General features: G+C 41.7%; 1 protein-coding gene across 1 annotated transcript in view; it reads left to right on the top strand.

Moving 5' to 3' along the window:
• The window catches only part of LOC138961453 (cytoplasmic tRNA 2-thiolation protein 1-like), a 78,495-nt gene extending 62,137 nt beyond the window's left edge, over positions 1-16,358 (top strand). The window contains exons 8-14 of the mRNA XM_070333103.1: positions 9,026-9,075; positions 9,518-9,582; positions 10,747-10,871; positions 11,449-11,508; positions 12,548-12,635; positions 14,760-14,796; positions 15,263-16,358. Of these exons, the coding sequence (XP_070189204.1) occupies positions 9,026-9,075; positions 9,518-9,582; positions 10,747-10,871; positions 11,449-11,508; positions 12,548-12,635; positions 14,760-14,796; positions 15,263-15,577 (740 nt within the window). The 3' untranslated portion in view covers positions 15,578-16,358. The remainder of the gene's footprint in view (positions 1-9,025; positions 9,076-9,517; positions 9,583-10,746; positions 10,872-11,448; positions 11,509-12,547; positions 12,636-14,759; positions 14,797-15,262) is intronic.
• Positions 16,359-16,683: the final 325 nt, after the last annotated feature.

The following is a 16,683-nucleotide window of genomic DNA, read 5'->3' as shown; positions in this document are numbered from 1 at the left end:
GTCAAATTTTCGTCCGACAGTCGCTAACTTCTTCAAGATGGTAATGGTATTACCTCCCCCATCAGGAAATGAATAATAACTCTCAAAGTAGTTAGTTCGGATTAAATTTCAAAGCCATCAAAAGAGTGGAATGAAAGGTTCAACTACAAGAGAAAATTAGTGTACGCAAACTAATCCCAATTTTATCCTGGAGGAACGTAGCAGGCAACAATAAAGTTTTTGTCAGCGACCACAGTCATTAAAAGCTCGTGACCCCACGTGCAGGGCCGTTGACCGATGTCCAGTCTATCTGAAAGAGCCCTTTAGGAATTTCGCTGTCAGGTCTTTCTTTGACGACGTTTAGGATGAAGCGGTCAGGTTCAATTTGACCGACTTTGACCAGATCTGCCTGCTGCTTGGGGTAACGTGTTGACTGTGGGTCAACGATTCGAGATAACCTACTGCGGTCAGAGAAAAGAATGGTTGGGTGGGGTTGGGTGGGGTGTGGTGGGGTGGGGTGGGGTGGGGTGGCGTGGGGTGGGGTGGGGTGGGGTGGGGTTGGGTTGGGTGGGGTGGGGTAGGGTGGGTTTGGGTGGGGTGGGGTGGGGTTGGGTTGGGTGGGGTGGGGTGCAGGTAGGGGGTGGAGGAGGATGGTGAGTTGGGGATGACGTAACACATTTGAAACAGTATTGACAGTATGGGATGAAGATCAGGAAACAAAACGTTTCGCAGGTGAGGGGAATATCTTAGTGAGTTACTTATGCCTTGCAAAACAGTTATCAATCAATCAATCAATAGGAAGCTTGTATAGCGCGTATTCCGTGGGTACAGTTCTAAGCGCTTGAAGAGTTGTCAACACAGGACTAACAAAGAAACTAACATCTACAGACGGACACGCACCCTATCACACACTAGCAAACCCTGATAAACATACAACAAACAACTGTTTAACAACAACAATGTACACATCAATAGGTAGGTCCAAACAAAATAATATTAAGCACAAAGAAACAGAGCACAGCACAAGAATGTCTTTTGGGGCACAACATATCACGTCGAACATGAAAGTCGCAGCCAGCTACGGTAAGAACTGAGTCTTCAACCTACTCTTGAACGCGTCAAGAGAGGGGCTCTGGCGAAGCTCAAGCGGCAGGGAGTTCCAGACGGGTATTCATCTAGTATATAAATATATAGAGATAGATGACAGTGGATTTTTTGATAAATAGATTCGACCTTTGCACTTTTACAGTGAGGACAACTTACGGGTACATGCAAGGAAAGCGTTCTGGACAGTGCAGTGACCTTCTAAAAATAGTAACGGGAATATCTGAAGGTGCTTGGAAGGAAGGGAGATAAACGCGCAAAACACTGGAGAAGATAAGGAAGAGTTACTGGGAATGGATCTGGGAAGATGAACAGAAAAACCAAAATCGGTTCAGCGCTGCGCGGTGCGAGCACGTGTTGAAAATTCTCATCGACCAGGTTGTGTCCGGGGTCAAGCTAAATATGCCCACTAAATTTGAAGCAGATCCATCGAGAACTTTGGCCGTGCATCGCGAACACACACTCACACACACACACACACACACACACACACACACACACACACACACACACACACACACACACACACACACACAGACAGACACAAGTCGTATATATATATATACTAGATGATTACCCGCTTCGCCGGGTACCGGCTTCGCCGGGAAGAAGTAGAGCCGAATACCAGGCTGCGCCTGGGACCCGGCTTTGCCGGGTGTACGCCGGCTTAGCCGGCGCACGAAGGAAGGAAGATGTGACAAATGGATTTGTACATAATTCAGTATTAAAAGTATTTATGTACAGATTGGCTTGCCATACTTTTAGTTAGCATGAGTCGACTGCGTGATCGTAGTGTCACCTGTTGAAATAGTGAGCTGATTTTTGTGAACTGTATTGTCATTGGCTACTATTGACCAATGAGAGAGAAGATGACTAAAATATGACAACCTTGAAGTGGCCATATTGATATTGGGTAGAACATCTCAGATCGCTCTCGGGAGAGGGTGTGTTTACTCTACACTGTTGTAAGATGTTTCTCAAGGAGCAGTGAGTCAACTGTTTAGTGACTCCTGTTGGAATGAATCTGATATGATTCAAATGCTGTGAATACAGGTATTTATTGAATTGTATTTTTGTTCAGTAACCTTAACTTGTGAAATGACTGTGAGAGTCATGTTGTGAAATGGGTTGGAAAGCGTGAGCTGTTGTCAGCCATTTTTGAAAAGGAGTGTTGTATGTTCTTTTGTAATGAAGTCACTTGTAAATGAGCTGATGTAAATAATATAACAGCATAAGTTAGTTGACGGATAATTGAATAATATTGAGAAAGAATGGAAGTATTATTATGTGGAGAAGTTTATCTAAGAATTGAAACTTACGGTAGCATAAACTTTCTACACAGCATCCCGGTGGGAGCAGGACGCGCTCGACCGAAGGGTAGACGAGATGAGAAGAGGAGCGTCCCCTCCTTGCTGCCAGGACGAGTAGAGTCGGCGCAGGGTTGTAAAGCAGCGCTGGAGAACTTGTATCCGGTGGAACCCCACCCCATATCACCATGAATGTCGACATGTCATGGGTGTGATATGGTGCAAGTGTCGGACCCGCTGATTCGTGAGTAAACAGAATTGTGCGACCTAGGAGAGTGTGCGCACCCACAGAACTGTGTGTGTAGAAAAGGATTGTGCGAATCCAGAATAACTTGTAACCACTGAACTGTGAGTTGACAAGTGAGGTAACCAGCTAAGTTGTGTAGAAAAGGATTGGACGAATCCAGAATAGTGTGTGCGGCCACTGAATTGTGAGTTGACACGTGAAGTAATTAATTAAGTATGGGTGATCCTTGAACTGAGAGTCAACAGGGACGACATCATCGAGGGAGAGGCTTTCATTTCATCCTACTCAAGCTTATGTTGTATTGAATGAAAGAGTCTTTTGAGTGAATGTGAGAGATTATATCTATATTTTGTTGTGATAAATGGTGAATACTTGTTATTGCTTGAATATAGGTACGAGGGCAAAGGGCAGAAATTGTGTTCAATCTTTGTGCCTTGTTTGAGTGTTGTGTGTGTGTGTGAGACGAGAGTTTGTAAACAGAGTAGCACACGCATTTTTCTGTTAGCGAGCATAAACACACACAGACAATTACACGAAAAACCCTTCGTAACAGGAGATAAACGCGCAAAACACTGGAGACCTTCTAAAAATAGTAACGTGCAGTGACCTTCTAAAAATAGTAACGTAGTAACGGGAATATGGATTGACGCCACACGAAGGAAGGGAGATAAACGCAAAACACTGGAGAAGATAAGGAAGAGTTACTGGGAATGGTGAAATGAATAGAAAAACCAAAATCGGTTCAGCGCTGCGCGCGGAGAGCACGTGTTGAAAATTCTCATCGACCAGGTTGTGTCCGGGGTCTAGCTGAATATGCCCACCAAATTTGAAGCAGATCCATTGAGAACTTTGGCCGTGCATAGCGAACAGACACACAGACACAAGTCGTATATATATAAGAAGAAGATATAGATAGAAGATAGATAAGACCATCCTTCCACCTGGACTTATACCAACAATCAACAGCCTGGAGGATTTCTTCGCAGAGCGGGAATTTGTGATTTAATCCAGTTCTTAGAGGGCAGCAGTGACAATCTGTCATATATATATATGTGTGTGTGTGTGTGTGTGTGTGTGTGTGTGTGTGTGTATTTTAGTGTGTGTGTGTGTGTGTGTGTGTGTGTATGTGTGTGTGTGTGTTAGTGTGTGTGTGTGTGTGTGTGTGTATGTGTGTGTGTGTGTTTGTGTGTGTTCGACTCGTCGGCATTATACTTGTCTCGTCTAAATATCGGGCCCTATTGCTACGCTGAAAACACAATAGCTGTTATTAATAAGTGTCCATTATTATATTATTGTATTATTATATCATCACAAATGTCCAGTCTTTACAGGTTTAGGATGTTGATTGTTGGTATGTGTTCAAGTGTAGGGTCTATAGAGATACGGATACCCCATATGTTCTGGCTAGATCTGAAATGGTGAGCCAAACCGTTTTACGGGAAGGACTCTGCCTTTAAGATTCGTTTAATAGTACAAGGACTGGGTGGCCGAGTGGACTGGGTGGCCGAGTGGTAACCACTTGCGCTCGGAAGCGAGAGGTTGCAAGTTCGACCCTGGGTCAGGGCGTTAGCAATTTTCTCCCCCCCCCCTTTCCTAACCTAGGTGGTGGGTTCAAGTGCTAGTCTTTCGGATGAGACGAAAAACCGAGGTCCCTTCGTGTACACTACATTGGGGTGTGCACGTTAAAAGATCCCACGATTGACAAAAGGGTCTTTCCTGGCAAAATTGTATAGGCATAGATAAAAATGTCCACCAAAATACCCGTGTGACTTGGAATAATAGGCCGTGAAAAGTAGGATATGCGCCGAAATGGCTGCGATCTGCTGGCCGATGTGAATGCGTGATGTATTGTGTAAAAAAAATTCCATCTCACACGGCATAAATAAATCCCTGCGCTTTGAATATGTGCGCAATATAAATTGCATAAAAAAAATATAAAAAAAATCCCTGCGCTTAGAACTGTACCCACGGAATACGCTCGATGTAAGCCTCATATTGATTGATTGATTGATTGATTGATACATCCTCGGTTGTAAGCCTATATCTAACGTACGACACCTTCAATGCGAATGTTGGATAACCTGTGCAAGGGAATATAATGTCAAGTGTAAACATTACACGATAACGGCTGGAATAACCGCTGGAATAAGGAAGAAGGAAGCATTGTGTTGCATTGTGAAAGTGTAATATCAGATGAGAAAATAATATGGATCCGTTACGGGGAACGGTGTCATGTTGCGTTTAATTTTCCTCAAGGTTTTTCTACGCAAGAGAACGTTTATCGAGTGCACATGCAAAACAATAAACAAAACAAAAATATTGTTCAGTTTTCAGTTTGATTTGATTATACCACACATTCCGTATCAACGGGGCAATAATTGCTTTTTTATTTTGCTTCTTAGGCTAGGCTTACAAGTCCCTTTCGAGTGCTCAGAGAGAAAGGGAGATTTTTCAGTTCTTAGTTTTGATTTGATAGATCCGTAAAATGAAATAGTAATTGCTTTCTTTACTGGTCTCTCTTGTTTGCCTCTAGAAAAAAATGAAGCAATAATGACTTTATTATTTTGCTTCTTACAAGTCTCTGATATGTGACCCTCCACCACGAAATGAGTCGCATGTCACCTTGTGCGGTTCTGCGCTAGGCTTAATATAAGTCCGGGGAGTGTCTGGTAACAGTGTGTGGGTCACCTTAGTCACAGGCTTATAACTCAAACAGTTTTTGCTCTTTTCTAAAACGGGTTTCACCACTGGATAGAAAATATGAAAATCATGCAAAGGTGACAAGCGACTCATTCCGTGGTGGAGGGTCACATATGTCCTCAAAGAGAAAGGGACTTGTTTCAGTGTTTAGTTTTCCAATGATTATACATTCCGTCAACTGTGGAGTAACAATTTATTTATTTATTTTATTTACGAGGATTTATATCGCGCACGTATCTCACCACACAAGGCGACTCAAGGCGCATGTTACCTATTAATGCCGTGTGAGATGGAATTTTTTACACAATACATCACGCATTCACATCGGCCAGTAGATCGACTGTCTTTAGGCGCTGCATCCACCTTTCACGGCCTATTATTCCAGGTCACACGGGTATTTTGGTGGACATTTTTATCTACGCCTATACAATTTTGCCAGGAAAGACCGGAAAGACCCTTTTGTCAATCGTGGGATCTTTAACGTGCATACCCCAATGTAGTGTACACGAAGGGACCTCGGTTTATCGTCTCATCCGAAAGACTAGCACTTGAACCCACCACCTAGGTTAGGAAAGGGGGGAGAAAATTGCTAACGCCCTGACCCAGGGTCGAACTCGCAACCTCTCGCTTCCGAGCGCAAGTGCGTACCACTCGGCCACCCAGTCCTTATAAATGGAAGGGTGTTTGTACTGTGTGTAAAAGCCTGACAGTATATGTGATGGTTTACGGGAGGCTTACTGTGCCTTTAAGCAGGCAGTCTAATCGGACGTGGTACCCTAATATGCGCACTCTGCTGATATGAACACGTTCAAATATACCCGGTATAAGTCGCACAGCACACATTCCAGTCACGCGCTGAAAGTTGCTGGGAGGTGGACATTGATTTTAGATATCTGAGTTGTTTTTGGTGTGTGTGTGTGTGTGTGTGTGTGTGTGTGTGTGTGTTTGTGTGTGTGTGTGTGTAGAGCGATTCAGAGAAAACTACTGGACCAATCTTCATGAAATTTCACATGAGAGTTTGTGGGTATAATATCTCCAGACATGTTTTTCATTTTTTCGATTAATGTCCTTGATGACGTCATATCCGGCTTTTTGTGAAAGTTGAGGCAGCACTGTCACGCCCTCATTATTGAACCAAATTGGTTGAAGCCCGGACTATGGTATTGTATTTCAGTTTGAAGGCTTAAAAATTAGTTAATTAGTTTGCTCATTAAAGTTGTCATTAAAATCGAATGTTCACATACAGATGTAGAAATGATTGCATCGTATTCCTCATTTTCTCCTGAAATCAAAAATATATACATACATGTCATGTTTACTCTAAAAATGTGCTCATAATGACCGAAAATAGGTTTAAGTAAGTGAGCACTGCGTTTGCACGTTACCCGGAGACGAGCGTCATCCGTCTCGGTTTTTGGGTGTGGTTAGTCGAGACTATCTTAAATTAGTCTCGACGATGACTTTTGTGTGTGTTTATCCCAGTGTTACTTTGATGCCGACAGCTTGACTAAATGTTTTTATATCGCTTCACGCGACTTGTTATTTCTTTATTTGAGTGATATTGCGCCAGAAGTGTGTAGCAAGAAGGGGACGGGATCAAGTAGACGTTGCCATGGCGGGGATATAGCTCAGTTGGTAGCGCGCTGGATTTGTATTCAGTTAGCTGCTGTCAGCGTGAGTTCGATCCCAGGTTCGGCGGAAATTTATTTCACAGAGTCAACTTTGTGTGCAGACTCTCTTCGGTGTCCGAACCTCCCCCCGTGTACACTACATTGGGTATGCACGTTAAAGATCCCACGATTGACAAAAGGGTCTTTGCTGGCAAAATTGCTTAGGCACAGTTAATAATTGTCTACCTATACCCGTGTGACTTGGAATAATAGGCCGTGAAAGGTAAATATGCGCCGAAATGGCTGCAATCTACTGGCCGTATAAGTAGAGGTTACATGCCGAGTCTCAGTGATTATCAAAAATAATGGTCGAAGTTAGCGGATCATGAAAAATGCGAGCTTTAGCGAGCTTTTTCATGACCGCGAACTGAGACCATTATTTTTTATAATCACTGAGACGAGGTGTGTAACCTCTTTATTCCTCCTTTCTTCAGTTATTCAAAGAAAAGAGGAGTTTTTTTGCGAAAGTTTGATCGAATCCTATTCTCTCAACCAGTCAACCTGCGCAGACGATCGATTAATGCGCGGTTGTATAGTTCCGTGCAAATCATTCCATTCTGTTAACACTTCTTGTCAGTTTTCCTATTTTGGGCTAAAATCAAGTACACAGATATGCTGTTATTCTGCTGTGGCGGCAAAGGCAGATATTGTGTGTTCTGTATATGTTTTGGTATCGCTTTGGATAATGTTTTTTCGTCAAATGGGACTAGCAGACGAACTTTTGCACCCGTGTTCCAACGTTAAAAACTGTATGAAGTTCAGTTTTCTGGGGAAAATAGTGTATGAAACCCCTTTATGTTGTTTAAATTGATGAGATGTGTGCATTTGGTTGCGTGTGATCTGTTTATTAAATGAAATATTGTTGAAAACTGACCGTCGGATTGCAGTCTGTTGTCGAAGGAACTGAGTGAAAAGAAGGGGAACTACTCTTGTCGCTAGACAAAGTATGAGTTACTTGCCTTGGGAAATTGCTTGTGATGAACGAACGGCTTGAGCACAGCAGATGAGATTCAGAAAACAACCGAACTCATGGATTTTATATGGAGATTCATGTGTTCAGGCCTGTAGTTGTTAATTTAAATGCGGTATGTTTGTATTGTTTGCTCCAGAGATGTATACTTCGTACATTAGAGCGTTCGGAACTTTTCAGTCGCAAAAAGTAGTACCGAAACAGAACAACCTCTCAACCCATTGCACTATCGAGGATTCAGGCTGTTGCTGGGTCGTTATTTGTTTGGTTGCTGGGTCATTATCGAAAAATAACTACCCCTACAAGTTTACAGAGGTAAAGAAGCAGAGGGGGGAATAAAATTTCATCTCACACGGCATCACTGCAGAGCGCCTAGAACTGTACCCACGGAATATGCGCGATATAAGACTCATTGATTGATAGTTTCCATCCCTTCACCAATATCTATCTCAAGTGTGCACACAATAGGGGCCCGGTAGCTCAGTTGGCAGAGCACTCGATCTTGTGATCCGAGGGTCACAGATTCAAACACAGGCTGAATGGACACGGGTCAACTTTTATTACAAGCTTATGCAATGTGCATCTTTGTATCTTTGTGTTTGATTGTGTTACAAAACCGCAAGTCGGAAAACAGAAATAATAAAATAAATGTCATTACCTTTATTAATTTTAGGTGCATGGTAACTTACAATTAATAAAGGTAATGACATTTATTTTATTATTTCTGTTAAGTACTCATTGGTGAGTGAAGCACTATTTTGTATTTACACACTGTAACACACGTCTTGACACAATTTTTGAATTTATTTATTTATTAAGGAGATTTCTATAGCGCATAACTAAAAGCACTATGCGCTTTACAATATCACTAGGTATAAGCACACGCAGAATGCAGGGATACCATTGGGGTCCGAAATCTGTAGCCGACAAAACAGGCTTACCCTGTACCTTGACATATGCCCTGACACCTAGCTGACAGTATATGTACTTTCATGTGACACGTGTCAGGACAACCAGTGTAAGGGTTTGTGCATTACTTGTGTTTCAGTACTGAGAGGAGATATTGCACGGCTGAGAAGGTGTACGGCAGTCACAACAGTAAGTAACACTGTACCAACTAACGTTTGAGTGTACATGTTCCCCTCTTTTAGGCCAACAGTAGAAAGAAACCTTTCAAGTGTTTCCTTTTGTTTTGTGTGTGTGCTGTTTGTTGGTGTTGTTCAAAAGCTTTTGAAGATGCTTGGGAGAATGTTAGTCTTGGTTGAACATTGAAATAATCCTCAAAAAGTAATCTTCAAAAGGACCAGGTCTTTATATAAGTTTAAAATGCAAAACAGATAAACTGCTTACGTTCCCAAATCAAGAATCCAAAAACAGAAAAGGTCAAAAGGTCGAAAGGATGAAAAGACGAATAGGTCAAAGTTCTTGTGAAGGTTTCATTTTGTCTATAATTAAAAGTTCCATGAACTTAACCTTTTATGGTTTTTTTCCTCTTTTATTTTGGAGTTGAGAATTCACAGGGATGTGTTGCTTTGTGCAGGGCACGGATGGAGCTCTACCCAGGTGTAAGCCATTCAAGTACACATACGAGAAAGACATCGTCATGTGAGTACATGTAGTTGACCTTGAAGTTAGTTTCATATTTGCTTGCATCTTTTGTCTTCTACTCATTGCATATTGGAGGCGGTTGCTACAACTCAAACGAATTGTTAGTTCTGTCTTGACCCCCCGCGGGTTAGGGGGAGTCCCATATTGGTTGGGACGAGAAAGAATTTACCCGATGCTAACCAGCATGTCGTAAGAGGCGAGTAACAGGTTCTGTTTCTCCTTTTACCCTTGTTAAGTGTTTCTTGTATAGAATATAGTCAATGTTTGTAAAGATTTTAGTCAAGCAGTATGTAAGAAATGTTACGTCCTTTGTACTGGAAACTTGCATTCTCCCAGTAAGGTCATATATTGTACTACGTTGCAAGCCCCTGGAGCAATTTTTTGATTAGTGCTTTTGTGAACAAGAAACAATTAACAAGTGGCTCTATCCCATCTCCCCCCTTTCCCCTATCCCATCTTCCCCCTTTCCCTCGTCGCGATATAACCTTGAATGGTTGAAAACGACGTTAAACACCAAAGAAAGAAAGAAAGAAAGAAAGAAAGAAAGAAAGTTCTGTCTTGGAGTTTGTTTTGGCCTTCACTCTTATCTGTGAAAAACTTGCTGACAAAGGCTCAGTGTTTCAGGACACTACTATCTAACAAGCCGTTACGTGGATCAGAAATAATGCATGTAAATGTAGCACAAATTATCTGCAAAGATCACAGCATTTATTGGTGTGAGTTTCCTTACTTTTACAGGTTTGTATATAATGAGTGAGTATGTTAGTGATTGAATGACCTTTATTTGATCAAAAAGGAACAGAGTAACATCATGTATTTCCCGTTGACCTTATAGCTAGTTCCATTGATCAGCTGGTGTAGTTTTACTCAGGTTAACACTTTCTACCTCACCTATGTTGACCAAGGTTTTTTTTTAGCCAAGACCAGCTGTGCTGCAGCAGGTCACTCAGAATTGTAGTAACTGTGTAGCAAATGTGTATCAACACGCTGGAATTTAGGCGTTAGATCGACGTTACAGGAAGCGACTGAAGCTAACAGCCTGAGCTGATATATCCGACCTGGTCAGATAAAGCGAAATGTGTGGGTACGGATATATCCGTACCTGGGAGACAATGAGTTAAAGTGTCTCACAAACCTGAATGCTGTCCCTTCCATCCCCAGGTATGCATTCCACAAGAACCTGACCTACTTCTCCACGGAGTGTATCTACTCTCCCAACGCCTACAGAGGGTTTGCCAGGGCCTACATCAAAGATCTGGAGAGGATTCAGCCCAGTGCTATCATTGGTAAGTTCTTCTTTATCTTCTTCAGCGTGCGACGGTTGTGTCACTCATAGTCTTAGGCCTGCTGATAATTGCATGGGTGGGATTCTTCCGGTATATGCCGGAAATCTGGATTCGATAATGGCCTTTTTTTCTCTTTTTTTGTTTGTTTTTTGATTTTGGTTGGGTTGAGGTTGCGAGGGCTTTCAAAAACTTCCCCAAATTGCAGACACTTTAAAGGAACAAATACAATTTCTGATGAAAATGAATCCTAGCAACACTACACCTTTGCATGTATGTGTCAGTAACATCCCTGGTTGTGCCCAATGAATGCGTTGAAAATTAAGTGAGTAACCATGCTGAGATAGTTTATATGAGCATGAAAGTCATCACTTTTGCATTTGCACACTAACATTACAGAAGCAGCTCAGCTCATGGAATAAGACATTCAATAGCTATTGTCTTGATTGTACGCTACAGTTCGGTGTACGCTGCAGTTCCTGTTCCAACTTTAGAAAATATGCAGTTCTATAGAAGTTTAAATTGTATATGGTTTGTCTGTTTACGAAGCTCATAATTTTTTCTTCTTCTCCTCTTTCAGACATAATCCACAGTGGAGAAAGTCTCTGTGTGAAGAAGGATGTTCGCATGCCAGTGCAGTGTAAGTTTTACAATTTTATGATTTTTGTAACTTCATAATGTTAAAATGTTTAAGAAAAAAAGAAAAACAAGAGGCGAAGCCTTCAAGGCTCACGTAAGAAATAGACAAACAGTAACACAAACTCAATCACTCCGTCACACATACACACCCACACACACAGTAAGCTTAGGTGACACTGTGCAAGAAAGAGAGACACTAGATCTAGATCTGTCTGTCTGCATGTAGCCTACTTACAGGGACACGACTGCCAAATAGTCTTGGCCCGCTCAAAATAACAATGACCGAGACCACACACACCACGCGAGAGAGAAAGACTACAGGGAGGCATGCCGTCATGATGCATTAATTGACGTCAAACACTTTTGACCGTGACGTAATCTTATGCGAGCTTTATCCATAGTCTTGGATAACCACTCACACATAGACTCGGAAATGTTAAAGTTTCTACCACAGACATACACACGCACAAACACACACACACACACACACGCACAAACGCACAGACAGACAAAAGTTACGATCGCATAGGCTACACTTCGTGAGCCAAAAAGTGTGTAATCTAATCTGTAATGAACAATTTGATGAGAATCTAGTTTAACAACATTTAGTTTAAAACCTTGTATAAACCAAAATGTCAGAGTTAGGTCTTTGTGGGTGTGAATACGATCCTGCTGCTCATTTCAGTAACTTTTGCCTTAATTGATTAAGTCATTATACTGAACGAAGATCTGCCTGAATGGCGGGGTAAAAACGGTCATACACGTAAAAATCCACTCGTGCTGAAAACATGAGTGAACGTGGGAGTCTAAGCCCATGAACGGAGAAGAAGAAGAAGAAGAAGAAGAAGAAGACTGAACAAAGATTAATAAGGGCACTGAAGAACATTGAAAGTTCACTTGCTAATATTTCTTTTGAAATCAATCTGTCAAACAATAGATACATTGGAAGTTTGTGTGCCATATGTAGTTGCTGTTCAGTGTGGTTTTAAAAGTTTTGTTGTTGTTCCCTGCTGTCTAATGTTTGCTTCTGCGTGTTCCAGCCACGTGCAGCCGGTGTGGTTACATCTCTAGCAATGAGCTGTGCAAGGCCTGTGTCATGCTAGAGGGACTCAACAAAGGACGGCCAAGGTAACAACTCTGCCAATTTATCTTCTCAATATCTGAAAGAGTCTTAGAATGCGTCCAAGACTGGGGTTTGCTGTTGCTGCCTATGTCTGTTTTTCTTATTGATGGGTCACAGTCGATCTCCCAGGTCAACTTATGCAAAGACCTGCTTGTGCATTATACCCCTTCGTGTGTACACACAAGCATAATAACAAGTGCGCACGGCAAAGATCCTGTTATCCATGTCAGAGTTCGGTGGGTTATAAAAATACCCAGCATGCTTCCCCCAAAAGGCTAAGCGGAGTATGGCTGCCTGAATGGCAGGGTAAAAACGGGCATACACATAAAAACCCATTCGTGCAAAAACATGAGTGGAACGTGGGAGTTTCAGCTTATGAACGAAAAAAAAAAAGGTCCATAGTCATTGGAGAACTTTGTGTATAATACTGCATTTTTCCGATGACATAAATATTCTAGCTGCAAAATATGTCTTGTTCTGAGTGAAGCCATGCAAAATATGTCTTGGTCTGAGTGAAGCCACGCAAAATATGTCTTGTTCTGAGTGAAGCCACACAAAATATGTCTTGGTCTGAGTCAAACCATGCAAAATATGTCTTGTTCTGAGTGAAGCCACGCAAAATATGTCTTGGTCTGAGTGAAGCCACGCAAAATATGTCTTGGTCTGAGTGAAGCCATGCAAAATATGTCTTGTTTTTAGTGAAGCCAAGCAAAATATGTCTTGTTCTGAGTGAAGCCATGCAAAATATGTCTTGTTCTGAGTGAAGCCATGCAAAATATGTCTTGGTCTGAGTGAAGCCACGCAAAATATGTCTTGGTCTGAGTGAAGCCATGCAAAATATGTCTTGTTCTGAGTGAAGCCATGCAAAATATGTCTTGTTCTGAGTGAAGCCACGCAAAATATGTCTTGGTCTGAGTGAAGCCATGCAAAATATGTCTTGTTCTGAGTCAAGCCATGCAAAATATGTCTTGTTCTGAGTGAAGCCACGCAAAATATGTCTTGTTCTGAGTGAAGCCATGCAAAATATGTCTTGTTCTGAGTCAAGCCATGCAAAATATGTCTTGTTCTGAGTCAAGCCATGCAAAATATGTCTTGTTTTTAGTGAAGCCAAGCAAAATATGTCTTGTTTTTAGTGAAGCCAAGCAAAATATGTCTTGTTCTGAGTGAAGCCAGGCAAAATATGTCTTGTTCTGAGTGAAGCCATGCAAAATATGTCTTGTTCTGAGTGAAGCCATGCAAAATATGTCTTGTTCTGAGTGAAGCCATGCAAAATATGTCTTGTTCTGAGTCAAGCCATGCAAAATATGTCTTGTTCTGAGTCAAGCCAGGCAAAATATGTCTTGTTCTGAGTGAAGCCATGCAAAATATGTCTTGGTCTGAGTGAAGCCACGCAAAATATGTCTTGTTCTGAGTGAAGCCACGCAAAATATGTCTTGGTCTGAGTCAAGCCATGCAAAATATGTCTTGTTCTGAGTGAAGCCAGGCAAAATATGTCTTGGTCTGAGTGAAGCCACGCAAAATATGTCTTGGTCTGAGTGAAGCCACGCAAAATATGTCTTGTTCTGAGTGAAGCCATGCAAAATATGTCTTGTTCTGAGTCAAGCCATGCAAAATATGTCTTGGTCTGAGTCAAACCATGCAAAATATGTCTTGTTCTGAGTGAAGCCACGCAAAATATGTCTTGGTCTGAGTGAAGCCACGCAAAATATGTCTTGGTCTGAGTGAAGCCATGCAAAATATGTCTTGTTCTGAGTCAAGCCATGCAAAATATGTCTTGTTCTGAGTGAAGCCATGCAAAATATGTCTTGGTCTGAGTGAAGCCACGCAAAATATGTCTTGGTCTGAGTGAAGCCACGCAAAATATGTCTTGGTCTGAGTGAAGCCATGCAAAATGACTGACAACTGTGCGTGACCCCGAGTATCTCTTGTTGGCTCGGTAGATTAGGCAAATGGCTAGTTCTGTATGCATTTGAGGAATTTCTACTCATCCTTATGTTAAGTGTATATTAGCCTTTCAAACGATTTGATGGCTTATCAAAATAAAGGTTGATATATTAGAAACATGAACTGCTCCCTGTCTTCATTGCACAAGGCATTGAATGATTTATTTACTGTTTCTTGATTTTCAGACTTGGTATTGGCAAAACTCACAAGGAGAGGCGTTTGGTAAGTACACAATCACCATTTTGATCGTTATTGAGAAATGATTGATAAGTTCAAAGATCTCGGGTTTAGAATTCGAGTCAGAGCAAAAAAGCTGTTGTCCTGGCCGAAGGGAGACAACCGTGGATTTGCAAATGTTGTAAATATGAAGTGTTGTATTTGATGGGTTATTTCCCTTGATCCGTGGTGGTGTCGGGTAATTTTCAGGACATTCGGAATGGAGTTGCGTGCCTTCTTTCTGTAAATGTGTGGGTTTTTAAAAGAGAGAATGTCTGTCTGTGTGTGTGTGTGTGTGTGTGTGTGTGTGTGTGTGTGTGTGTGTGTCTATAAGGCGTTTGAAAAAAGCCAGGCATAAGACATAAAGGAGTGGTAAAGATGGCTGATAATGTATGAACTCTGGGTTACCGTACTTTGCAGAACGTCAACATCAGTCATGAATATTGGTTTCAAAAGTTGCATTTTGTTACAGTTCAACGAGGAACTAGCCCGCCAAGCCGCAGAAGCAGCAGCAACAAACTGTGATGAAACCACCACCACCACCACAACAACAACAACTTTCACCAACGGCAAAGTCTGCTGTGGTGGTAAAGGTGCCTGCGGAAGCATGGGGGGCAGCGGCCAAGCCCCTGAAATGTGTGGTTCAAATCTCCAAAGCAAGAGTGAATCAGACTGTGTGGGTAGTGTGAGTCCCAGTGGTGGCGGTGGCGTGGCAGAGTGTGCCAACTCTCTGAAGAAAGTGCGGATAGGTGTGCCGACCGCCAAGCCCAATTTGTTAGAGTTTTGAGGCGTTTCGTTTCATGGTTTGAATCTCCTTTTAATTTTCTGTAGACAATGAGTATTTTGTCGCTGTAATTCGCTAACCTTGTATCTCATTTTTTGAGGTTTTGGAACTAAAACAATATTAAGCTCCCTTATTATGTTGCCCATGTGGAGATAAAAGCTCGTAGCTCCAACTGCTTTCTAAAGTGAAATAAAGTTCTTGAGAAGACAACTCGTATCTTTGTTTCTTTGAAGTAGGCGGCAAAAAAACCCTGCTCAAGTTAAACTAACGAGGTTTTTGTGCCACACTTTGACGGAAATTAGGTAATAATATAAAAGATTGGTTCCTGCAGTTGTAATTTTAGCTTGTATAAAAAAAACGTCCTATATACCACTTCTGGATGACTCCTTTGGATAAAAAGCTCCTATATCTCAGTATTTTCTCAATTGAATGGAATATCATTAATAACTGACATTAACTCATTGGAGTCGCACCCAATTGGTCGTTTCGTTCCCTCAAATCGCACTGTTTTTGGCATTTTATAAAAAATCACAGACACACAACCACACAAAATAACAACATAAAACAAAATGTATCAGAAAGAATGATATGTGATCTTTATGAAAACCCTAACCTTATAATTGAGGCTGTAGATCCAACTTTTTGACACTTAATCCAATATGGTATCCAACAGGGGGTCAAACGAATGTTTTGAGCGACACTCTGCTGTTTCGGCAAATTGACTACGTCGCAGTCCGCACAGAAAAACCACGGCGGCGACAAACCAACGCTAGTAGTTAAAGGGAAGCAAAAAGGGAAAATGAACGTACTTTCAGTTGCCAGTTATGTCCCTTCAATTTTCGTCGCTTCCAACGTATACAAAAATAACCAATCTTGCCGGCAATATAAAGCATGCACGCTTTTAACGTGGTAGAAATGTTCCGGCGATTTTGATTCGGCATGACTCGAATGAGTTAACACACATTAATAATGGTATTGCACTGTTTTAAAGAAAATATTAAAGGCACAGTACGCTGTTGTGTCCATCCTAGTCCATTTCCAGATCCATGTTAATCAATCTCGTATGATCTCGAAGGAACCGAGAAGATAGCGGCCATTGTTAAACGAGA

The sequence above is a fragment of the Littorina saxatilis genome, linkage group LG3 (genome assembly GCF_037325665.1).
Source record: "Littorina saxatilis isolate snail1 linkage group LG3, US_GU_Lsax_2.0, whole genome shotgun sequence".
NCBI lineage: Eukaryota > Metazoa > Mollusca > Gastropoda > Littorinimorpha > Littorinidae > Littorina > Littorina saxatilis.
The sequence above is the reverse complement of the archived record's forward strand: the minus strand, read 5'-3'. Positions and strand labels throughout refer to the sequence as shown.